At 41.4% G+C, this 26,595-nt stretch overlaps 1 protein-coding gene across 1 annotated transcript in view; it reads right to left on the reverse strand.

Moving 5' to 3' along the window:
* Nucleotides 1-26,595, reverse strand: part of FNDC3B (fibronectin type III domain containing 3B) — a 186,252-nt gene that overhangs the window by 74,982 nt on the left and 84,675 nt on the right. Inside the window, exons 4-6 of the mRNA XM_038146346.1 lie at nucleotides 19,374-19,450; nucleotides 11,749-11,992; nucleotides 10,548-10,832 (exon numbers count right to left, since the gene is read on the reverse strand). Coding sequence (XP_038002274.1) covers nucleotides 10,548-10,832; nucleotides 11,749-11,992; nucleotides 19,374-19,450 — 606 coding nt within the window. The remainder of the gene's footprint in view (nucleotides 1-10,547; nucleotides 10,833-11,748; nucleotides 11,993-19,373; nucleotides 19,451-26,595) is intronic.

A 26,595-nucleotide genomic window follows, 5' to 3' on the forward strand; every position in this document is an offset into this window, starting at 1 on the left:
CAGACTCCATAGGAGTTCCAAACTTGCTGGGGATTAAACAGAGCTCCTCAGCCAAAATTAACAACTTCCTTGGCAGTGAACCTCATAAAGCCACCGAGTTTGCTACAACAATAGGAAGGCAGCAGAGCACTTCTCCAACGCAGAGGCACAGCAGAACCCATCATGAACTAAAAAAAATTAAGAAAATAACTGCAGGCCAAATTTTGCCCTCAGTCACAACTCCTCAACCTTGCCTGAATCAAAGAAGAAATGCCTTCTTCAGATTTCATGGAGGGCAATGCAAAGTGCTGTGGGATGCTGGGTTTGAGCAATAACCACTATTTCAGTCTCAGGAACAGAGTCAAAGCAAAGCAAGCTATTCCTCCTCTGTGAGAAAGTAAGCAGGGAAAACTTGCCCTAAAACAGGATAAAAGTAGAAAGTGTGTCATCTTTTCACTGTTCTTGATTTTTGTCTAAGCATTTACATTAAAGCAGAAATTTTATTTCTATGCACTACTTACACTACGTGCACATCTTTAAAAGATGTTACATTCCACAGGAATAAAAGTTGAGGCTTTTTTATTATTATTATTAAATACAACCATTCCAAATCATGCTGCTAGAAAGGCAAAGATTTTTCATGAAAGCTGCACTGGGATTTTTCAGGAGCAACCAAGTGAGGGGCTGCAGTTACAACATTCTTCGAATGAACCCCAACCTAAGCTCTTCTGTCACCAATGTAAATTACTGACCTATTTTTCCAGATGAAAAGTATGATACAATGAAATTGCAATGAGTGGTGGAGGAGATCACAGTAATCCCAGAAAAAAAATAACATCTCTCTCTTTCCACTCAGCCCAGGCACCAGAGCTCAGAGATGGGGGAAAGCAAAGAGCTTCCCCTCCCTTCTTTAAATCAACCCAAACACCTCCAGATTGACAGCAGAACAGAAATAAATTATCTTCCTCATGACAGATGACAATCAACTGACTCAAGCAATCCCAGCCTAAATTGTTTTGCAGTCATGTCTGAAGGATGAACTATGACTATATGAGCTAGAAGGATATTAAACAGAATGTCTAATAAAGACTGGGGGCTAAATTTATAAAATGCAGAAGTCAAAAAGGCTGATGTAATCTTATCTGTGCCCTCTCATGCCCGAGATGGGAAGAATGAGTTCAAGAATGTTTAAAAAAACCTCATCTATAATGTCTGTAGCAACTTCCTACTAGTGAGCTGAAAGAAGTGCATGGGTAATCAGCAGCCCTGTATGGGACAAGGCCAAAATGGGATCTTGAAGATTGGCACAGCCAGTTTCACCACTAAGAAACCTTCTAAATATTTAAAATATTTCACAGAAATATCCACCTGATTACTGCTTGCTGGGGAGGATTCAACAAAGCTACAGGAATTTCAGCTCATTCTGGATTTCATTGCTGAGATGAAATTCAGGCACAAGTCACATGAACTGCAGTAAATCAAAGCAGCTGCTTCTAAGCACAGCTCCTTAGAGGGGAAAAGAAAAACAAGAAAAAAAAACAACACAAAACCCAAACTCAAGCTTCAGGACAACATCTTTTATTATAAACCTTGGAGAAAATTGAAATGGCTGCTTCATTTTAGAACAGTGTTTAACCTTTCTGTTAACTACAAAACTCAAAGAATCACCCTGCACGAAGATTCCTCCTCTCCTTAAAAGTAAATATACTGAAGGTCACAAAAACTTCAGAAATCAAATTCCACCCTTCCTCAGAAAAGGAGGAGTAACCAGTGGGGTTTGAAGCACAGCCTAAGAGAGTTCAGTAAACAAATCCCATTAACTTCAGGGGGACATGAAATTTCATTTCACCACCTTTGCAAATCCAGCTGGAAACACAGACTGACATTGTTCAGAACATCTGGCTATACAAATAAGTGTTGTTCATTAAATCATTAGACTTAAACACGTTTTGTTTTTTATAGTCTGGAGGGAGGAAATGTTCTACCTCTTCCCTATAAATACCCTCTCCCTTTTGGCTCCATGTCCCAGATATTGCCAAATAAGGGAAACACAGTTCCCTTCCTTTGTCGGTGGTCCATGTTATCTCCTCCTAACTGGTGAGGATACACTGCTTATCTTGCTCTGAAGCTCTCAGATCTTGGTGCAACTCTTCTCCCCATCACAGGCATTTAATCAGTGAGCATTTAAGCAGGATGAAAATGTACTTAATACGATTTTATTTATTTTTTGGCTGTAGGGTGGGTATCCATAAATTATGTAAACTCCTAGGAAAAAGGTTTGGATTTCAGTGCTCAGGATTGGGCTGTCAGTTGCAGCAGAAGCTGCAAATTCCTGAGATAATATGAAGATCCTCTGGGGGAAGAGGTTGTGCCTTACGTCATTCAGCACTGACTTCCTGATAAATGATGGAGCAGACACTTTAGCCAGCTCGCCCTGCCAAGGAGATCCTGCTGGCAAAATGAGGCAAGGGAGGGATAAAGCAGATGGGAATGAAAATATGAGAGCCTACAGAAACTGATCAGGATTGGGAAAAACAGCTTTGAGGTAAAACACCAACCACTGCCAAAAGGGTTTATGAGCCCTAATAAGGTCAAACATGAGCCCTGGAGCCAGATTCCCTCACTCTTTACTAGATATGCCCTACATGTTCCTCAGTGGACTTTGAGCTGTGTTTCCTGTAGTTGGCACACCTAGGGAGATTAGGGAGCCTCTAATGACATTTATTTTGTTACAGATGAGACTGAGAAATGTAACCAGAACTGTGGTGACCACTCTGCCCCATGGATGGCTCAGACCCATGGATGCCCAGACCAGCAGTTCTCAGAGCACCTCATAACCACGCTGGAGCATTTGTATCCAAACTGCCCTGGTGTTCTCTTTGCATTTCAGGTACAAAAAGTCTGAACAAAACCAAGTTTGAGGCATTTCCATTCGCCTTTAAGAACAGCTGACATTGAAGATGAGAGAATATTGTGCAATTAAATTAGGAGATGCTCCCACTTAGCTGATGAAGAGAATCCCTTATCTACAACTTCTGGTGCCAAAGTTATGAAGCTGGTTCTTTAGTCTTTCAAGATAAGTGCATAAAAATAGAGTGTATCTCCTCTCTCCTTGTGTCAGCCCTTCCCAGCTTGCAGAGCTCTGTGCTGTGAAAGAAGGGGGGACTGCCATGGCATTCAGGCTTCCCATAAACTTTGGGTTTGCTCCTGCAGTATGGACACAGCAAGAGAATACCTCCCTGTTTGTGACAGGTCACATGCAGACAAGATTTCACAGGCTGGCAAATTCCTGGAAATTATTTGCACACAGGCAACTTCTGGGAAAGAGTTAGTCAAGGTGCCTGAGAAGGAAGAACCCACAGGCAGCTCAAAGCTAAACACTGCTGGGTTTGGAACTGGGCAAAGCTAAGGCAGAGGCAGGGAGGGCATGGACTGGGCATGGACTTGCTTTCCAGCATCATCTGTGATATTTAGCTTTTACCCTTCTCCATCAAAGCCCCCATGATTTAAGTTAAGCTTCAAGACAGCAAAGGAAACAGATTTGTTTTTTTCTCCCTCAACAGAGTGTATTTCAGTCATGCTGGATAAACATTTTAGCCATTCTTTCTCCTGAACAAAAGTCACAAATTAAGCCTGATCTGGATAAACTCTTGCAGACACACAGAACTCGGGAATGTACTCTACCTGAACCCTGCAATATGTTTCTAATACAGCCATCAGTCTACATAAAGCTCACGTAAGTGGTTATTTTACGTGACTATTAGGCAAAAATATTATTTGGTGAGAACCTGTGTGGCCCAGCTAATGGAGTTCAAGCTGGTAAACGGTGTATCTGACACTCATAATGACTTTGTTTACTGCCTGAACGAGCAGTTCACAGCCTATTATTTTAGAGAAAATACCAAAGATAAAGACTGTTGAAGAAGCAGGCATACTTCCAAATAGAAACAAACAAAAGCACAAGCTCAGTCATGATGTGGGAGATAAGGTCAAGGCATGAGAATATCACACTGGAAATTCTGGGTGTCACAAGTGAACACTGGTTTCTCAAGTTCAGACTATGCCCTAATTAATGCATCCTATTTCCTCTCATGCATTAAAAGTTACAGGAAAACAGCACGCAGCACACAAAGTCTATTTCTAATGAGATGTAAGTCTGGAGAATTCAGACAAGTAGTATTAATGGCTAAAACTTAAAAAAATGCAGTAGGAACAGTAACACCATTTAGATTTCATGAATGATGCTGATCTATCCTCTCAAGATTCCACACGTCTCTGGTTCCACTAAATATTATGTTTCATGTTGCATTATTTGGTATAATACTAAAATTCACTCAACCTGACAGATGCATTTTACTCTTCTGTGTGGTTTTTTTCAGTGCTATTAATAAAATCACTGTGTCAGTCTTGACAGATTGTTTTCAGGAGATATCTTACTGAAACTCCTTATTTTATAGAAGCAAGTACATTCAGGGACATCAGAGAAGCTCTATTTAACATAGGGGTATTTTGTACGGCAGCAGAAAAAACATTTATGACCAATTTTGTCTGCAGAACATTTCGACATTGGTATAACATTGGTATAATGTCTATTAGCATGTAACAAATCATCAGTTCCCAGCTAAAAGAACATAAAATTTACAGGTACTGCCAGTGTTTCTCAGCCTCTTTGCTTACATGGACCAAAAGTGATGAAACTACTCTTCTAAGCTTTTAAATCTAGAGGATATACAGGCACAGATAAACGTATGACTCAATAAGCAAAATGGATTCAGGACCAAAATAGAAAAGAATTGACAGGATCTAGAATGAGTAAGAAGAGGAACTTCGCCTTGTTCCTGTGTGCACTGAATCACAGCTCCTACAATTTACCTTTAATTCACAGGCTCTGGATTAAAACAACAACTTGATACAGTTAAAGAAATAGAAAAAAACCCACACTTTTTCCTAAGTACACTTAAGTATTACATGGAAGATTGAGAGAGAAGAGGATGGGGCTGTACCAAGAACACCGCAGCTCTGGTTTTTCATGCCTCACCCACTCTGCATCACTTACTAGCAGCTTGCAGAGCACATCCCACCACATTCAGGGATACCTGAGGGTATTTCTTAACCTCAGAAATTCTGCTTTGCCAAGTTAAGTACTTATTTTAAAATGTTTTCAAATTAAAACCGCCATTGTCAGGAAGTGCTCTTGCCAAGCCCATTTTCTGTGTATTCCCAATGCCTTGCCCTCAAAGAAATGAGCACAAGGAGCTACCCACATCTCCTGAGAAACTTTGAGCAGCAGCAATTTGAAGCCATGGTTTTCACCTTTCAGAGTAGCCAGAGGCTGCTTCAGTGCACAAAATCAGATTTACAAAACCTCCACAATAGGAAAACAACATCTCTGAGGCTTGTACACATATGACAGTGGAAGCTGATGATCTGTCAATAGTCTGCAACAGCTCTTTGAACCATCAATTGATTCCCATGCTTTTTCCTCCCTTCTTCAGGTGTAAAGCACATCAATGTCACAGAGCAGTGAAGTACACACCAAACTCAAGTGTTCCTCACTGGGAAAGCAAATGTGCTTTTCAAAATTGAGCTGGAGGAGTTCACAGACAACAGGTCAGTGAATGGGCACCGAAGGACTGGGCAGGACTCGACCTTCCCTGGTGCCTGCCAGGTCTGGATGCTGCTGGAGGAGGCAGGAGCAGCATGTGGGACGTGTTCAACCTCGCAGGCTCCTCCTCAGCATCATCTTCATCACACTTCTGGCTAGAAGGGCTGATCTGAAGCCAGATCTTCTCAAATGAGGACAAAACCTTGTTTAGGAACACACACAAAGGCACACAAACACACACCAAGGCACACACGACCAGCCTGGAGGCAGCTCCCTGCTCAGGCTGGGTCTGTTTGTTCTGGCACCCAGCTCCCACCCAGCTCCTGCACAGGATACATACAACAACCCATTGCCCACTTCCCACTTTTACCCATTTCAAGTGGTTTACTTTTGGCTGTCTTAAGCTCTTCAAACTTCAAAAAGGATTTAAAAAGAAAAAAAAAGATTTTATCTCATTTGAAGAGAGGAAAAAAAAAAAGATGCTTTATAAGGAAATAGGCAAAAGCATTGTCAGAATGCTAAAAACTGCTTATGTTCCCACAGTTCTTGCAGCCACACACAGAACTTCTTGAACTACCAGATCCCTGCATGACCAAGAAGGGAGCCACTGAGTGCATGAGAAGGAAGTGACTCAGACTGAAATTCATAAAGGACAGCATGAATGGGACAGGATTTCCGCTTACAGCTCTTTTTACATGGCAAGGCTCCTTTACAAAAAAAAAACCACCAACCCACAAAGAACCCAACCCCGCTCCCTCCTGTCCCATTCAGTTTCTAAAACAGCTCTGTGGAAAAGCTCCAATATGGATTTTAAATCAGAATCCCAGTATCATACCTCCAAGACTTCCACCTGTACAAAACACAATCCATCATCCTACCAGAAACACTCAGAAGAATTGCTTTAATTTTAAGTCAATTATAAGCAATCAGTTTCCCTTTTTTTTTTTTTTTTGGTTTTTTTGCCTTAAAACAGCCTATTTCCAACATAACTAGAAATCTTTATTTACAAGTGCACTGCCCAACACAGCATGATGCAGTCAATGGAAAAGGCCAGAACTGCACTTATATCCCCAATCTGAAACCATAAATTTCCTAGTGAAAAGAGGATGTTACTGTTGTAGAACCACCCTGGGATAAGAGTGCATTATAGAAGCACCAACTTATTTTTAAAGTACCATCATGCTGTACAGAGTGCAGAGATGCACAGGCTGGATCCACAACTGGAGAGGTGACTGAACAATAATTTAACAATAATCCAGAGTAATTTACTTAATTTCAGTACTGATCACATTCAGACTTGATGATCTATAACCCTATTTCTTCTGCCACTGGTGAAGCAGATTTCTGGGGAACCCTTCCATCTTTTAATATTGGAAGGAAGCTGGAAGTTACTGATACATGGCAGGATTTTCCATGGCAGAAGAGATTTGGATGGAAAAAAATTTTTTTTTAAAAAATTTTAAGTTAAATATCACACATACTATGATTTTTCAGGGAAAGGGGTTTAGCTGTCCTTGCACTGTACACTGGACATTTTCTTCAATACAATTCACAGGATCCCAGAATGGTTTGGGATGGACCTTAAAGATGCTCTTGTTCCACCCCCTGCCATGGGCAGGGACACCTTCCACTATCCCAGGCTGCTCCCAGCCCCATCCAACCTGGCCTTGGACACTCCCAGGGATGGGACAACCACAGCTTCTCTGGGCAACCTGTGCCAGGGTCTCCCCACCCTCACAGGGAAGAATTCCTTCCCAATATCCCATCTAACTCTGCCCTCTTTCAGTTTAAAGCCATTTGCCCTGTCCTGTCACTCCATGCCCTTGTCAAAAGCCCCTCTCCAGCTCTCTTGTAACCTCTTTAGGGGGTCCAAGGTCTCCCCCGTTCCCCAGGCTCAACCCTCTCATTCTGTGTTGATAAGGAAGGTGTTCCATCCCCTTTATTGTTGCTGCAGCCCTGTAATAACCCCAGCCCCAGCTGAGTGGGTGTGCTAAGGAAGAAGTAACACACCCCTCAGAGAAATCACTACCAAGAAACAAGGAGCAGGACAAGCACCACCTTAAGCACAGGGGTAGCAGATCCAAGAACAGAAACTCTCATTTTCCCTGTCACAAATCCCCTGTGTGGATCATCTCTCCCTGCTGATTAAAGCAGACACTCCAGTTGCCTCTCAGAGCATCAGCCCAGGAGCAGCTGGGACTGCAGGGAGAGGTGCCCCTGGCGAGCTCCCACCCACACTTCCAGCACTCAGGCAGCTCCTAAATTTTGTTTCAGCCAGCCCAATCCCTAAGGACAGCAATCACTGTCAGGCTGTAGCACTGTATACTGACACAGGCTGTTCTCTGCAGCAACCAGAGCGGAGCCTGTGCAAGCGCCTGCTCCAGCTGTGTCTGGGGCTCCTAAAGCCCCCTCCCTTGCCAGCAGCTGGATCCCAGCATTGCTCCATCATCCAAACACCCAAAAGAAGCCAGCTCCACTGCAGGAGCACACACACCCCACAGCCAGATAGGAAATGATAGGCCATCAAGCATATCACAACCCCAATTCAAAAATCCACGCAAACAAAGCCCTCAGGTCCAGCTCTCCTTCACCTTACTCCAAGTTTTACTGCAAATTCATACATTCCTACTCCCCTCCTAAAGAGCTTTTTGGTTAAGTGGTTTTCTAAATAAAGACTTGTCCACAAGTTTTATACATATATATACACATTTTTATATATTTATGTATCTAAAAATAGGTTTTCCAGGCTATTCTGCAATTTTGGAAGCAGCCACACAGCACCATCAAGTTTTTAACTATTAGCAGGCTGAACAGATACACATCCACAAAACCTGTAGGTTTAAACCCCTTTGCTACTTGCTGCTTCTGACACATTCCTTTTTTTCTGGCTATTCTAAACACTGTCACCTTAGCAGCAGAAATCAAATTAGCAACTGTGCCCAGACTGCTGTTAACTCTCACCCTAATTACCTGTGTGGCCAGGTTAGTCAGGCATTCACCAGTAAATCCCCAAATAATTTAAGAAGAAACAGAGGAGGAAAATACAAAGCAACAGAAGAACAAGCAGTAGAAGCTTGTAAATATCAAGGGGGAACTTATTTTATTTTAGGGAGCTGCTTCATGCGAGCCTTTAAGAAACCTCTGTGACCCATCTGCAGAAATCTGAATGTAAGTTTACACGTATGACTATAATAATACACTGATGTCAGGAACCTCACATTTGAGCCCACAATAGTTTTCATTTTTTTCCTTTTAATATGAAAAAAATTCCTGCTCTGGCCATGGACTTGCTGCAGAGCAGCTGATGCAACTCCAGGGCTGCCACTTCTGGTGCAGATGCAGAACCTAATTTTAAAAGGCAGGAGGGTAGGACAAGGGATGCTTATTTGCACAGCCTCCTGTTAGGGACTTTCCCAGAGCTGGGGGAGGACTCCATCCCTTGCTGTCCCCAGTTTGAAGGCACTCTCTGCCTGACAGACCTGGACGTGCTGTAGCCTTGACTCCACTGATTTTCTTGGCATTTTAAAAGCCCTCATGCTCTTCAGCTGCAGCACAGCAGACCAGTCCAAAGCAATGAATTAGACAAACACAAGGGTTGCAGGAAACCCTTAGATAAGATGCTTTAAATGATTTCTAGATTATTTCAGAAGTGATCAGCCAGGCTAACTCCGTACCTACTGAACTGATATTGTAAGACTATACTTTTTTCCAGGTCTTTCACACACGTGCTTCAAACACCTCCTGTATTCCACCTCAAACAAATACCTAAACATAAATAAGAATACTAAAGTTTGCATAAGCTGATTGGCAAGAAATAACTAGAAAGTTAGAAATAACTAGAAAGTCTAATGCAGTGATTCATTTTCTTGGATTACAGCATTCCCAAATACAGCTCCTTGCTAATTCTAAAGACCCTGAAGCACATCTGCAAATCCTCATTCCTTACCATGCCAGCAGCATTTTTTCCCCCTCTTTGGCTATTGATACAGGTAATTTTCATAACTATTTTCTTTCAGTTATATCTCACATGTAAAAGTACAGAGGCATATAAATTTACACTATACATAGATAATGGAAAACCTGTGTTTTATGCATAAAGTAACTCAAGATATTTCAGAGTGTGCTACATTATGAATATCCTGGACATGCTGCTTTGGTTACTACATCAAGGTTTGTTCAGGCAGCAGCTGCTGTAGCAATCAGCAAAGAGACAAGCAGAGAGGAGAAAGGCAGGTAGGGATAAGGGATTATAACAAGTTACTAACTAAATTTAGGTAGAACTGGCTGTGTGCAGAATGGCTTGTGATAAATGAGATTTGATTACACTAAAGCACTGGGTTGTTCATCTAAAGTTTTAAATTTTTAAATGGCAAGTCTCTGAAAATGCTGAGAAAAATTACTTCAAAAGTAGCCAGATTTATTTGACCACTATTTCCAATGGCTAACATTAAGAAATTTCTTCTCAGTTCTGTTTTCACCTAATCTTACTTTCACTGAATTTTCACATTAAAAAACCCTTGGTTTTCAGTCATCACCTCTAAACTTTCTAATAACTTTACCAGGTTAACCTAGGATATGCAAAATAGTGATTCCTGGTAATCAGATTTTGGTTATAGCTAAATTGTCCATGAAGTTTTTTTGTGAAGTGCCGAGATGCCTCTCCGAAAAGCAAAATAAAACCGAGACCTCACCCATAAAACACATTTCTGCTTCCAGCAGATAACAAGAGAATCGTGCTGCATCTTCCAAGGGAGCAGTCCCAAAAGATGGGGAGGCACTGGGCTCACCTTACAAAACAAACACAGCCTAGCAAGCCCAGCGCTGGGATTGAAGTTCACACCGTATTAACGCGTGGGTGGGAGTGTTTCTTGGCACGGCCACTGGATCCACACAGAGGAGGTCACAAGCCGGAAAGGTGCAATAAAAAGGAATTAAAAATAAATAAATAAAGCCCTCTTTTTACCATGTGGGTCTTGCTCATTTGACTTTGGGCTGCTCCTTGCTCTGCGCTCCGGTTTCTTCAGGGCCGGGGCTCCCCCGCCGCCGCTGCTGGCCCCGTTGTGGCTCTTGGCATAGCCATTGTACACCGTCGTGCAGCTGCCTATATGGCTCTTGTAGATGGAGGAGGGGGGGCTGTTCAGGCGGTTCTGGCGGTCAATCTGCCTGTCTTTGAGCTTTTTGTGCTGTGGTTTGCTGTACTGATCTTCCCTGGTGATGTAGCTGGACATGCCATATAGTGGTATGATTTCTGAAAGGGAACGGTTCACCCGCGTTAACTCAGAACAATAAAACAACTGAGGGGGTTTTTCCCAGAAAACCAATTTTCTGGCTATCTCCAAATGAAATTACTCCAGCTGTTCCTGGAGATTTTTAAAAGAAAACCCTTTTTCGCAATAATTTTGTATTAACTGTGCTCCTTTGAATTTTACTCTGGATGAGTGTGTAAAATACTGCTATTAGGGTGATGTTTTTCCCTTCCTTTTCAGTCTTTGTGTTTCAGGGACACAAATTACAAGCAAAAATCCAGACAGAACTGATCTTTTGGAAAAAGCCTTCATAAGCTCAGAGCAATTTAGCATTTTCTTCCTCAGGGCCTGACTGGACAGAACAAGCTGAGATGTACTGGTTCCAAGCTGCCAACCCTGGATTACATGCAATTTAACTTCCCAGTATAAATAGACTTAACAATCGTGTCAGCTGTGCTGCCTAAGGAGAGAAGTGCAACATGAAGTAGAAGCTTTGGGAATTAAAACTACCTCAAAAAGAGCTTGGGAATTATCATAAATATCATGTACATTCTTTGGATACACTTCATTAAGTACAACCCTCACTTCCCCCTCCATGGATGACTCTTTCTTAACATAAGGCAGGTCAGCTTGCAGGGATCACGGTATTTCCTGATTTTTTTCTATAATTCAATCCTCCTTTTTGTGCTTCACTTTGAGTGAGAATCTTGAAAATATCCTGCCCAAAACAGTTTTGTCTTTAAAACTGGATACTCTGGATAGCTAAAGCCCCCCCCTCAGGATACTAAAGGAGGCTCCATCCACGTAACAAACCACTCGAAGTTCTCCACCTCATTCCTACTCTTGGTTCCCCCAGCCCTTAAACCTTGCAGAACACAGGTGTGAAAGGCCATTCCCAGTCCCCTCCTCCCAGCTCACCTTGCTCTCCATATATTGTTGGGGGAAGATGATGCTGTGGGAAAAACTGTGGTGGCATGTCCCCAGGTCCAGTGACAGGAGGGTAAAACGCTGTGTGGGAGTTGTGGATGAAGTGGGGATGGTGTGCCAGGTACGGGGGGAGGTGATGGGTTGGCGAGATGGCCGAGGGGTAGCTGGGAGGGAAACACTCCGGAGACTGCGGCGTCACCACCACCCTCCGGACGCCCGTGCTGTCTTCTATCACCTGCAGAGAAAGGAGCATGTTAGGCAGCATCTGCACCAGGCACACCTCTGAAACAGCACTGTTTACAGCTTGTCCTCCCACTGCAAAACAGTTGGTCATGGGGTTTAGCTTCATGAATAAACACAATTCTAAAATTAATATCAGCAGAAATAACCACGGTGGTGATGTGGCTTTTCCTGGAGACTCAGATGTCCACACTAATCACTGGGAGCTGTACTGCTGCTAGTGATAACGATGTGGGTTAAGGGACAGAATAAATAACCTGCATTTAGGGAGGAAAACAATTGAAAAAGGAACACAAAGCACCAAAATAAGCATTCTCTTTGGGACTGACCTTACATACTGCCCATAAAATTTCTACCACAGATTTTGACAGCACCCTGAGAATGGAAAGCAGCTTTGGAAAGCAGCTGGCACTGCTGTTGTGGAGAGGCTGTTTGTGTGCACACAGACATGTACTCTGCAGGAACCTGCTGTACTGGCCTACATTTGCAAAGGAGCTGCTCTGTTCGTAACAGGTAGCTGCTCAGGACAAATCATAGGGCAGGGGGTTTATTTCTGTTACAGAGCTGGTCTATACATCCACACAAATCAGCTCTGGGATATGCATAACTTGGCCCCTAACACCACAGGCAAAGCATGTAAAAACAGATGTAGGAAGGTGGAAATGTGCCTAGGCTGAAAAACATTTTTCAGGTTATAATTTTTCCAGAGTTGTATTTCTGGAGAATAGTCAACCAGCCAAATTTCAATCCAGACTTAGGAACCAAGCTTTTCTTGAAGCTCATCCAAAAAACTTCTGCCATTTCTTAAATTAAAAAATACAACCACGTAAGAACCATTCCCATCCCTTTGACTCTGTATGCTGGCATGCACGAGGTAGAAAAGCATGAAGGAAGCATCATTTAATTTCATACAACAAACAGGTTGTTGAGAACCTCATTTTCTCTAAACTGACTGATGGCACACAGATGGAGCAATATCTGTGATGAATATGTTGTATGACATAAGTGAACGTGCACCAGAGACACCTGCTGCAAGATGCTGCTACTCTCATCTGCTTCCCACACCATCAGCTGGGGTTATCCACCCCCAGCAGCACCAGCAGAAGAGACTCTGCTGTGGATTGCCCACACTCCAGAGGCTCTCATCACATCTCAGTGTCTTTACTCTAAACCACAAAGAGAAATCTGTACCCTGGAGCAGAGGAATGGCACAGGCTCTTTGTGCCACCTGTGCCATGCAGGATCAGCCCTGCCCAGGGCAATGCCCACAGCCCTGAGCAGAAGTGCTCCAGCAAAGACCTGCTCCCGCCTCAGGCACCAGCTGAGCAAGGTATCACAGGGGAAAGAAAATCCACCTAGGAGTGGCTGACCCAATTCCTCCCCCAGGCCACGTGTGCCCTCAGGTTCTGTGCATTTATGCCTGTTAGCTATGGGATGTGACCAATTTCTGTGGCTTGGCTGGCCTCCACACAAGACAATTTTCAATAAAAAGTTAATTCAGTCACTTGTAGCGTTTCACATTAAAAATGCATTGCTTGCTGAGTAACCAAAATAGTAATTGTTTGGCTTAACATACTTGATTCTACCCTCAAAATTTACGACTTCCACAAGCAATTTGTCAGCTGCCAGCTTTAAATTTCAAAGACTTCCCAGAGTCCTCAGAAGACAGCTGAATCTCAGAGATTTAGACTATCACATCCTTTCAACTGCTGCATTTTCAGGCTTCCCATCTCTGCTACTGGTTCTGCTCCACAGCCTCTCTTATCCTGCCGCCAGGTCTCAAACCTGCACTCAGAAACCTGGAAAAGAGGGATATCTCTTTCCACTTAGCACTTATTTGAAAAACAGAACTACTTATCCAGGACCGTGCACAGAAATGCCGGATTAAACTCCCAGACTCAGATTATGCTGTAACTTAATTGAGAGAGCAAGTTCCTACATCCTGATGTGAGAGGTTTTCATCGTGGCTTTAACTAGTCCAAGCCTCAAAGCCAACTCCAAGCTCTTATCTCTGCATCTAGACCAGCTACATGTGCCTTTTGTGCTCTGCTGAAAGATGAATATATTAAGGAACAGATTCAGACAGAAAGCTTGTACACTGAGCAGCACATAATGTAAACCATATTTTAAATTATTAGGATTCAGCTTCCTGAACTATCATCTATAAAGCAGGGAGGAAAGCTTAGAGTCCTGTCAAAGACCTTTCTGATGAAATTACCCTGCTAGATGAAGCTATAAAATATCAACAGGACGGAGAGAAGCCAAAGATGAGGGGATAGAATGGAAAATTTCAGCTGGGAGGAACCTACAACCACCAACTATTCCAACTCAAAAGGATGAGCCAGCCTTCCAAATTACTTCAGTTGAAAAGCCAAGACACTAATATCTTTTATTTGTTTCCTCCCAGGCCATGAACGCTGACAGCATTCTTGTTATTCCACGTGCATACATTACAAATGAACACAAAAACACAGGGGACCTTGCAAAACCCACTTTATTTCCCAATCCTACAGGGCATTTTCTCTTTAAACTAGGAATTGTTGATATACATGTACATTTCTGAAGCTATACATACAATCTTTAAATACCCTATTCTGTCCTTAACAAATCAAAGGTGGTAATCTGATTTATGTGTTATATGCATTAGGTAGCTATAAAGACTCCAGATATCCCTGGATCTGCAAAACCTGCAGTGAGTAGATTGTAGTAGTGCCATTCTGGGAGACAACACTTAGCTCATCAAAGATAGATAAAATCAGTTTTCATCCATTAATGAAAAAAACATAACTTAGCAGAGAGGCTCAACTTTGCTATTTTAAGAAGAAATCTGCAATTCTTTGTATCTGCTTAAAACCATTTGTCATAAAGATCATAAATTCATCTGGAAACTGCTAAACTGTCTCTATTTCAGTGCCAAGAATCAACAAAATCCTAATCCCTGTTGAGGTCTCTAGATGCAACTGGAATATTAAAAGTAATTGCTATTACTAATCTTAGAGGTTTATATTTAGAGAAAACAAATACCTCTGGTCATTTGGCACCTAGAGATAAACTTTCATTATTTTGTGGGGTTTTTTTCAAACAGCTAGCAGGTAAATTGTCTTTTGCTGGTATTTTTTGTGCTTGCTGGTGTAAGTGGCATGCCACCTCAATAACAATACTATTATAGCATAGTTCTGTGTGGGTTTTTTTCCCATATTTTAGGGAGCTTAATTGCTACATGAGGTAGGTGATGATCTTTCAGGGCAGTCTGGGTTAACATTACTCATACACAATAAAACTGCCTCCCCCATTGGTTGCCACATTTGGGGAATGCCATTTTAAATGTTATTTGTTTTCCAGTGTAGATATCACTGTAGTAACTAGAGATAATTCACGTATTCAAAGTACATCACACTGCTCCATGTTGTCTATTTTTCTCCACTGAAATTTAATATTACACTCTAAGGAAAAAGGCATGTTAATTGTGCTCAAGAAAATTGCATCTGTATTTTGTGAGATCCAGTTAAAGAAACAACCACCCTCATTCTGTAACACACCTTTACTGTAAGAGTTTATATGGTAATATGCAAGTAAATTTCCACTTACTTTCAAAAAAAACCCCAAAAAACCAAACAACCCTTATTTCAACTTAAATTTAATATGTTAGATTCAGCAAGGACACCTGGAGCATGGCCACTGGGCAGACCACAACCACCAGTTCACAAATTTCATAAACTAATTTGAAACTTCATTCATAAATCAATCTGTACCCAAAAACAGTACAGAATGAGCTCATCCACGAGGCACTTGGATGTCAACATCTTATTTATCCATTTAATTTCTTAAAGATGCCAATCCGAGTTCACGCCAGTCATGGCAAGTTTGCATCACTATCTTTAGAATCCATCAGTATTAAATCAAACACCAAATTAAATCTATACCTTCAACGTGGAAAATAGACAGATAAACATCTAGAATGCTGGCAAGCATGTTGGCATAATTCAAATCTAGAATGATACGGTTCTTCAGGACCAGTGCCCATGAACTCAAAAGGATCATCACTTCATGGCTTGCTCCGCATGAGATCTGCACAACCTTCCTTCTGTTCAAAGCTTTAATGAGGATCATCCTGTTAAAGGATTGGCTGCAGTCTACAGAACACCCAGAGCAGCTCTGTGAGCAGCAAGCCACACAAAAACAAGGAGATTGTCACCAAAACCTGATGCTAGCCAAACAGGCTTTTGGAGAAGAACACCTCTCTGAGGGGACAGGATGTGCCGAGGAGCAAAACCCTGATTTTCAAGAATGGGATAACTTTCCTACCATTTTAAATGTCATTTTAAGACATTCTTCTTCCCAGCAGTTATGCTCTAGTTCTATCAAATCCCATGTGCTTGGTGCAGGAGTATTGAACTGCAGGACCATGGCTCAAACTGAAAACTTCAGACCATAGAAACCCCATGGCCAAAGGAGGCTCTTCAACACATGTGCACCTCATGGTCCAACCAGTACATTTGTCCTTTAGTCTTAAAATATCTGTGGCAGAGAGCTCATATTAACAAACCTGTAAATAAAATCAAAAGTAGAGTTTCACGCCAAATTTTTTGTCCAACTACAGACAAGTAACTTCTCAAATTCAAGAGGAATTGCACCAGATTTATTTCAGAGAGAGCAGTCTTCAGCCAGTAGCACTAAACAAACGCATTAATGATCCTGCTTTTTAATATTTTCATTTTTCTAGTTCTCCTGATCAGAGCACTTCAAACCCTCCTCCTCTCCTCCCAGGCATACACTGAAAAACAGGAACAACCCATGAGGACGTCCCCAAATTTAACACCTTAGCTTCCAAATCCTTAATCTCATTTAACATTTGAAGCCAAAAAAGTTGACATCACACACACTTAATGCAGATATCTCTGCCACGTCACCTTCCAGAACCAACTTTTACTGCAGAGATACTGTCCACCAAGAGCACAGCAAGGAACTTCTCCTCTTGTCTATATTTAACTAACCCTTAGCCCGCAAAGAATTGCAGGGACATGAACCCTGATCTGATAGCTCCTATCTGCCAGAGGTGCACAGAGGTTTGTCTGCTGAAAAGATAATGCAAAATACTGGCTTTTTCAAGAGCTGATCTTTTGAGAGCAAAACCATAGCATGAAAGATTTGAACTGGTGGTGTGTATTTGTTTTCTGTTATTTTCCTGGATCATTTCCTGCCCTGGCTAAGCCTCATCATTGGGAACATCTCCTTAACATCAACAAACCCAGCTTCTAGTCACAATTATTAACGTGGTCCTTGAAGTCTAGAAAGAGAGTCTGTGTGCTGTCTCCAGTGGGGCTGACCTTGCAGGGCTCACATCCTCCTGCCAATTTTTCCAAAGAGGTGATGAAGCACCACATTAATCCAGGGTAGCAATCATTCGATAACTCATGTAATATTCAGGGCTAACACAGCTCACACAGGCTTGGCATAACAAAATGGAAATAAGATTTCATGCCTTTTTTAATAGGCACTGTTGCGTCTCTGCAGGGGCATTGCTTTCTGTCTGACTCTTAGATGTACACTTTGGGGACAAATCAAACCAAAAAAATCAAATATATTTTGATTCATATCCCAGAGTGCATTAATTTGCTTTATGGCCTTTCCCTTGACATGAGGAATTTAAGTTGTGTTCTAATTGTTTATCATAAAAGACTGGGTTTAACTATGACGCAACAGACAAAAGCAAGAGCAAATAAGGCAGAGACATTTATTACAACAAAGAGCTAGTTTCATTACTGCAGACTTTCAACTCCTATTTAATATGAAGCAGTCTGAAAGGCAAGAGACTCACCACAGAGCAGAACACACATTCCGCTGCAGAAAAGTGCAGAATACAGAGTTTTCCCCTATAACTTTACAACATATTTCCAGCTCCCTGGAAAAAACTGCTTCAGAAGAGGGTTTTTGGTTGGATTTCTTTCGGGTTAAGAATCTACATAAAGGCTTCTTTAGTGGAATTATTATGGTGCCGCACAAAAAGCTTTACAGAAGAACTGGGCTCAGACAGAGATACAGCTGGAAGACTTTCACCCCTCTGGTTTGGAAAGCATTCCAATTATACCCAACCATTTATCTCAGCACAGAGGTGGAGAGGTATAAACATTTTAATATTAAAAAGGTGTTAAAAGTTATTTCAAAGGAAGAATAAACCTTTAGATAAAGCTCTGCATGATATGGGCCAGTCTATAAATTAGGTGAGCCCATGAGGAGCATTAGGCAGCTAATGCTGCCTCAAAACTCCAACCACTCCCCTTGGGAGGGCTGAGGAGCAGGAGGACCACCCTGACATCCTGCCCTCTCTCCTAGGCTGGCTAACAAATTCCCTCTTACTTGAAGCATGTTTTCACTCTGTTCAGAAGTCAAAATACCACAGACTGATTGCAGTATTTTGTGGGATTTAAGTATGACGCCATCCACAATTTTTCAGAATTACACAAGCTCACATGTTTCCTGGGGAGGGGAAGAGACTCCAGGACATCATCTATTTTCTGCTTAACAAGATGCCAAACTATATCTATCAAAAGTTCTTATGCTATTCATCAAAGATATCTGAAATACTTCATGTACTTTTAAAGAAGCTTTTGGTCTCAAGGAAAATGGTGACATTATTGGATTTATTGTATTGATCACAGCTGCTATGTCTTATATCAATCTTTTGTTTGGTTTTTTTTTTTGTGGTTTTTTTTTTTTCCTTACCTCAGAAAGAGTCCCAGCTTTGCAGAAGATGGAAGGAACAGACTGGTAATCTGGGGTTATTTACACAGAAGAGCAGTAGCTGTTCAAGAGCTCCAAAACCTAACAGCTTTGCGAAACCTTTTCCATTTTTTCCATAAATAGATAGTTAAATCACATTTATTCTTGAAAACACACCAAAACCCCCAGCTCTTGCTATGCTGCAGGATTTCTGCTGGAAATATATTGAGGACCAACTGCATATTTTACAGCTACAGTGGCTCCTTCTCTAACTTCCATGGTCTCCTACTCCTTCTGACTGTCACACGAAAACTTGAGACATTACCCAACATCAAGGAGTTCCTCCCCCTCTCACAAACAATCCAAGCTGCATTTACAAGCTCAGTCTGTGTGCAGAGCTTTTGCAGGTGCCCAAACCCCAAATCTACTCCAAATACCAGGGTGTGAAGGTGCACATCCCTGGTCACTTGTGCAAATGTGGATGTACTATCAGTCAAGTGCACGAGGCAAGAAGATGTGTATTACCATTTTCATTAAAACTTCTAAATTAAACTTCAACCAGGTAGATTTCTCTATGTGGACCAATGCTTTTGCTTTTACATTTTAAAATTCTTATTATTTTATTAATAAAACTGTTAATTCTTCAAGAAGCATACCTGTGAGATATAACCAGGAGGCACATGAATAGGGGGAATGGATCCATTGGGTGACATCATGGGAACCTCTGCTGGTCCTAATAAAAAGAGAGTAATAAGATATCAGGTTTTTTCAGTTAAAAAAATAGCATAATGGCTTAGAAAAGATTAAAAAGTAGCTTTATTTTTGAAGCCTGCAATAACAAAATGAGCAGCTCCACTAATTTCTGGTATATGGAAAATGCCTTGTGCCATCATTCTGAGAATAAGATCATTGTTCAATGACTTTACCATATATTCTGCTGAAATAATATTTTCATCATAAAACAGCTAGAACATAGACTTTATATTACCCACTGATCAACTTATACAGCATTAAGCAGTAACACAATATGTTCTTTAGCAGCCCACAATTCCTATATTGAACTCTGTTTAAGTTATTCTTGTCAAAGACATAGGAGCAGGGAACAAAGCAGAAACTGTGTAGCCTGGAATTAGGCAGCTCCCAAGGAAAGCGTCCAATTGTAGCAAAAAAAAAAAGAAAAGTCACATATGTGAAAAACTATCTATCTATTTAAGAATGCACAAAGACCAAATTCATTATCTCAGCTATTCAGACTAACCTTGGAATGTGGTTATACAAGCAAGAAGCTTATGGTTTCCACTCTGAAATCCAGCCCTGAACATGCAAGTTCCATTTTGAGGCACTGAGTACAAGTACAACAAAGCAAGTGCCATAACCACTGTGCTTCTGGAAATGGAGCCTCACAGCTAAAAGAAAGTGTCTAGATCAAATGGAAATAGTTCTCTCAACTGCTCACTGATTCACCCATTAACTTCGGGAACATCACATGGAGCAGTCAGTAAAACGAGCCCCCCAAACATCAGACAGATGTTTGCAATCAGGGTTTACTGCTTGGAAAAGAAAAATTAATTTCATTCCTTCCTTATTACATATTAAAATCTGACACTGAACTGTTAATTAGCCCATTTGCCCCCATGGTCAAACTCTTGAGAGGAGCTCAGCAGGACCCTGCTCCTTGTCACTGCAAACTGAATTTCAGCTTTGACTGACAACACAAAAGGAAACTTCATCACCTTCTCTGATGGAGAAGCCATCCAACATCTCCAAACCAGATCACATTCTAGGGAAGGAAGCTGAACACTAAAACATATGAAGCACTTCAGGCACAGATGGGATGCAATGGCCTGTAGGAGTGACTGCTCCTAAAATTCAGACTCATCTAATGAAACCTCTAACAACAAACTGAGTCACAGTCTGTTGTCTGATATCAGCAAAACCAGTCCACGTTAAATTAGCAGTCATTCCCTCTCCATCTGCATTTTTATACTCCTGCTGCTTCTGGTACAATCAGCAGAACTTCCCTCCTCCTAAAATCCAAGTTACACGCAGGAATCCATCTGAGTTATTTTTACCCCCTCTTATCATGGTTTGTTTTCTCTATCCAGTTATTTACAGTCTAACCAGCCCCTATAGCTTTTACTAATCACATCTAGGTTTGAAATATGGTAAACCAGCATCAAGTGTAAAAGGCAAATGGGAACTCTGAAGCTTAAACTTAAATATTTTGGATCTGGTTTTGCCGGACTTCGTAGTTTCCTACACTTAACTATGTGGGGAAATTTACCTACACTACAGGCCCAGTAAGGGGAAAAATGTTATTACTTATTATTCAGCTCATATGGATTTCTCTTTTACCCTATGACCCTCACAACAGTATTTGTCTCCACAGCCAGCCAACAATTTTAGTGTCAATGGAAAAAATTCAGCCTGAGCAGTATATGATTATTGGGAAGGAGCTGCCATCTAAATGGCTTTATTTAAATCCATCAAAAATATGAAGTGACAATTGGTTCAGAACAGAAATATTGTTTGAATAAATGTGTTTTCCCAATAAAAAAAATCTTGTCAAACTTCTTTTCAGTTTTTTATTTCTCTCTAAATCCACTTTGCTCTGTACACACTGCCAAGTTTTGCTCCACAGTAAGCTGGACAGTTCATAAAAGGTAAAGGCTGATATTGTTAACATGCAATGATGCTTTTTTCAGGATTTAATCCACACTGGATTATCTCAAGAGCTGTTCCGTTTTTCAGGACAGAACGTGCTTGAAGATAAAATGAATAGTTAACAGTTATGTGACACATTCCTTGTCAGGGATTTCTCAAACTCAAAAAACTGAAAGAAAAACTGTGAATATAAATTTAAAAATCCTGAGTTCACCATTTAAATAGACAATAATTTAAATATTGCATGCAAATGTTGCTCAGTAAAATGAAGCTTTATCAATAATCTGTTCCAGCCCTTTACCAAAACTTCTTCTAGATGTATTGGCTAGCTGTTCTCAAAAATAGCTACTCTGACTGGGAAATAAACTTAAAATGGAACAGTTTTGGAGTTTCGACATAAACAGCAGATATATACAACAAATAAGCAGCACGGCATGCCTCATATCTGTCCTTCCAAACCGTGTGCCAACTGCTCATATGGAGTAGTGATCTACTTGCGGGAAGAAATCAAACTCCCACACTGATACTGTTGACTGTAACACTTTCCCTCCAATAAAAAAAAAGTAATATTGTGTTTTATCATCAAAACGTGCACAGTTCAAGATGAGTCTTAACCTTGCATATGACCCACAAACTGTTAAAGTCATTTGGATAACAGGTTTTAAAAGACTGACAGCCTGGTGATTTGCAGCTAGATTTTGTTTCCACTGCTTTGATTTCGGGGTTAGCTAAATGACTTTAGCACACATTGCATTCCTCTCATCAATGGTATCAAAACAACTTCAAGTGGTAGTAAAATAAAGACCCCCACCTCCACAGCTCAATGAGTCTCAGCAATTATTAAAGATTCTTCTTGTTGTCTGACCACTCCCTAACTAACACTAAAAGAAAACCATATCTTGTTTGGCTTGAGTTTTGGTTGGTTGGTTTGGTTTTTGTGGGGTTTTGTTTGTTTGTTTGTTTTGAATTTTTGATTATTTCAAATAGTTTTGACCTGTTAAAAAGCAGAACTTTAGAGAAGGATGTTCCTCAGCTGCTTGTATTCACAGGTTGGATGGAAGTACTTGATACTCTTGGGAATCACAACTTTGCAAGTTTTAATTGACATTGTGGCTCAATACAAAGTTTACTTTAAAGGAAAATAAAGGAGAAAAGGTTCTTTTAGAGATGCTGCACACTGAAGTGAGCTTGCTGGAGTACTTTTCAAACCTGTTAACAAATGCAGATAGTCTGCTGAGTTCCTCATGAAACTCAGCCAGCAGTGCTTGGCCACCTCTGCTGACAAAGCCAGTGGCCAAATTCCACCCCGAGCTCCTTTCCCGGGAATACAGCACATCTCCTCTGGCTCCTGGAGGGCTGCCCTGTCCAAAATGCAGGTGCAAGGAAATTATTCTCCCTCCTCTGAAAGAAGAGAAAAGCAGAAGCCACCAGGCTGGAGGCACCAATGTCCACCTCACCAGGCAGGGGACACATCTCACTTGTCCCCAGCTGGCAGAGCAAGGTTTTCCTACTTCCAACACCTTAATATTTAACAGAATAAAACTTTGAATAAGTAAAAGAAGCAACTCAGTCTCATACAGTGGCAGAAGTAATTAACACCTTGACACCCCCAGTCTGAGCTTCTCCTCCTCTTCCCAAACACCTATTCCCTTGTGCTGCTCTGTCACCCCTCTGATGGCGTTAAAGCTGATTATTTTAACCATTTTAAATAACCAACAAGGTTTGGCAAATCTGTTGCCTTTTAAAAAAACACCTGCACACTCAGTCTAACAAAAATGACAACAGCAATCAATCTATTGCTTCTTGTACCATGTTTTATTGGGTGATTTTATTGCACATCAAAACAGGGCTCTCTTCCACCTCTGTCTCCCACTTGCCCTGGCAAGAGGATGTTCCTGTCAAGCAGGACAGAAATGTTCTGGTCATTTTTATTCCTTCTAGAATGATGTCACAATGTACTTGAGAAACTTCTGTCCCAAGATTTTCAAGGCTAATTATAGCCTGGGTTGCAACCCATGACACTTTCAAAGTTCTTGTACAAAACCAGTTTTGAATAAGTAAGCTTTTTTCCTTGTTCCCTAGTGGCCTTTAATACATGCACTACAGATCACTTTAATCAGTTTTCTTTCCTTAAATTATAGAAGCCAGAATCTGGCATTTCAGTTCCTCCAGCTTCTTTCCTCCAACACTTCTTTCCTATTTCTCTCTTTCCACATAACATTACAGGGCAAAGAAGTCATTTTACCACACCATTATCATGAGTGCTTAGAGAGCATTGCTTTTCTTTATTACATGCCCTGTAGAATACTTTTCACATCTAGCTCCAGCACATGGGCATATGTTTTACACAGAGTTTCTAGTGACCGTTTTGCAATCACCAAACTCTATCAGGCTTTGTTACTAAGTTCCCATTCTGAGAGCAGTTACTGGAAGTTTCCTGAAGTTCAGGAATTTCTTAGCCCTGTTTCCAGCAAACACATGCCAATTTACCATTCCACACCACAATACCTGCACTCGCAGAGAAACAATATGAAATTTAGGGATTTTGCAATTTGAGTTTGAAAGTTAAGAATCCTGTACATTTTAATAACAAGAATCTACTGAACTAGCTAAGTGAAAAATTAAATCCAGGGAGGTAAATTTTATAAAGCTTAACAGTTAAAATTAACTCATGAAAAATTATTCTGCCTGTTCCTGATCCTCAACAAAACCGTTATCACATCTTTCACATGTGGCACTTCTCAGGAAGTAAATCTATGGAGCAAAAGGTGTGACAGAATGAAAAGGAGAGATAATTAAGGGCAAATTGGTCTGCTTTGCTAAAACAAATGACCCAGGGCTTGCTGACCTTGGCTGGGACCCAAGGGTTTGCATTTTCACATGGATGAGCAGCTGTTCCGGAACAATTTCCTCAATGAAACAAGTACAAACAGGCTCCCTGTCAGGCACACGTGTCTTCTCCCTCCACTTGGTTATTCTCAAAGCAGCTTACGGACTAAACAAGGTGATGACAAGGAAAAGAAAAGGAAAAAAAAAAAACCAAACAAACCAAAAACCAAAACAACCCCGGATCCTTCCATTCATCTTCTTTCCTCTGCAGCAGAGCTGTGGTGAGCATTTTTCCCAGCCTTTTGGCCACAGCCTAGAACGCTTAGCACCAGCAAACATGAACATATCAGACCATTTGGTAAAAACCTTTAAAACAGGATGTAAAGAGCTTGCACATACCAGTATCACCACAATTTTGAACTGCACTCTCTCCTCGACAAGAGCTAATTTGGCCACTAACTTAACTCTGCTCATGCACAGTTAGTTCAAGGCAGACTCAACTCCCAGGTGTCTATTCAAGCTCCTAGGACACAGGGTCTTAAATCTGCTGCTGATCAAGATCTAAATAAATACTCTGTCCTTAAATCAGTGTGAATTTGTAGATTCAAGCAGCTCAGCATTACAGAGAAAAGGAGTAGCTTTAACAATATTAAGTGCTTGAAGGGTTGACAGCTTTAAAAAGTACCTTTGGAGAAGTCTGAAATGGCAGGAAAAAGTCCCATTCATGCTGCATTCAACCTGCCAATGTCAGGGTAGTGAAAGGTGCTAAAATAATGTTACCTGTTCTTTGATAAATGCGAAGAAATGCGTCCAGCACTGGGGCATCCCCATGGCACCAGCTCATGCCTGAGACAGGCAGCAGGCAGAGTTTTATCCTGCTTATCCCTACAGATTTGTCAATAATTTTGAGACGACCTCATCAACACACCAAGATGTGAATAAAACGATGCGTACCACATGCCCATTCACATTCCGGCACCTCAACTGCTTATTTTCTATTCAGATCACAGTTTAGTAGAATGAAGTGATTCCTTCACCTTTGAAGACTTCAGAAACATTACCAAAACCCACAAGTTTAACAGAAACGGCTCCATGAATTTCAAACTGGTTTGGATCCTGCACCAAATGACTGTTGAAAAGCAAATGGAACAGCTAAAAGGAGAAAGAAAAATCAGCCTGAGAAATCCTGCAGGTGCATGGCTTAACCACTGAGCACAGTCACCTCCATAGGTGCACACACAGGTTTGACAGTGGAGATTGAAGCACTTTTGATGTAGGTAACACACACTTCTTGAACTCCTTATGACTTTTATGACCCCTTCATAGTTTTTTTTCTAAATCCCAGCACTACAAATGTAACAGCTCTTTACTCACTCTCACAGACTCAAGTTGATTTGCCATAAATATAATTAAAAATAAGATGCCAAACCGATGCATGTTATAAAAAACACATTGGTGTCTCGGAGTTCCAGTGCACAATTGTTATTAAGACCAAACTGCAAACCCCAAACGCTGGAATGACACGTTCAGCCCTTGGACTCTGCAGCCACAGACCCGACAGCACCAGCCACGCTCCAGTCTGGGTTTGACTGATGCTTTCAACATCAAACGTTTTGCAGACAGACTCACTCAACCAAACATCCAATCAAACTGCTCAGAAATCCGTGCCAAATGCAGCCAGCAGGCAGCTCCTGGAGCATCTTCTGCCTTATTTACAGGACAGCACCTTTGCTGTTTACACTGGAGCCTCCTGGAAGCTGCTGGCCAGTGTTTGCTGCTTGACCTGCTGCATGCAGCGGGAGCCTCGAGCACCTCCAACCTGGAGTTAAACAACAGCACCCAAGCTTTCATGTCAGAACCACAAGACTCCTCCTCAGCAGTGTGCTGGTTTGCAATGTGTGTCTCCCAGATGTTGTATTCTGGTTTGGGGCATGTTCTAGAAATAATGCAGTAACCTGTAAAAACAGGAAATTCACTAAAAGCTATCAGTTGTACTGAACATGCCCTGTCCAAAGCTACCACAGTACTACAGCAGCCAACACAGCAGCACTATTCCAGCCAAATTCTGAGAGGAACTCGGGTTAAATGCTCACTTCTGTCCACCACAGAACTATGAATTAGCAACTTTTCAAGCATCAAACATTTGTTGTTTCAAACATGAAGTGGTTTCAATTTGGAGATACTCATCCTGAAGCTAAAGAGCTATCCTCACATCCTGCACCTTGGTTTTGGGGCTCACCACACTTCACTAATTTAACAAGCAGAGAAGAGTCCAGACAAGGCCAAGAGGCTGTTTAGCAGCCTGGCACATCCTCTCCTGGTGCATCCACCATGGGGCTGGAAGGGAAGGAGAAAGCACCTGGGGACAAGGACCCAGAGCATACA

This window comes from Motacilla alba, chromosome 9 (genome assembly GCF_015832195.1).
Source record: "Motacilla alba alba isolate MOTALB_02 chromosome 9, Motacilla_alba_V1.0_pri, whole genome shotgun sequence".
In the NCBI taxonomy this organism is placed as follows: Eukaryota; Metazoa; Chordata; class Aves; order Passeriformes; family Motacillidae; genus Motacilla; species Motacilla alba.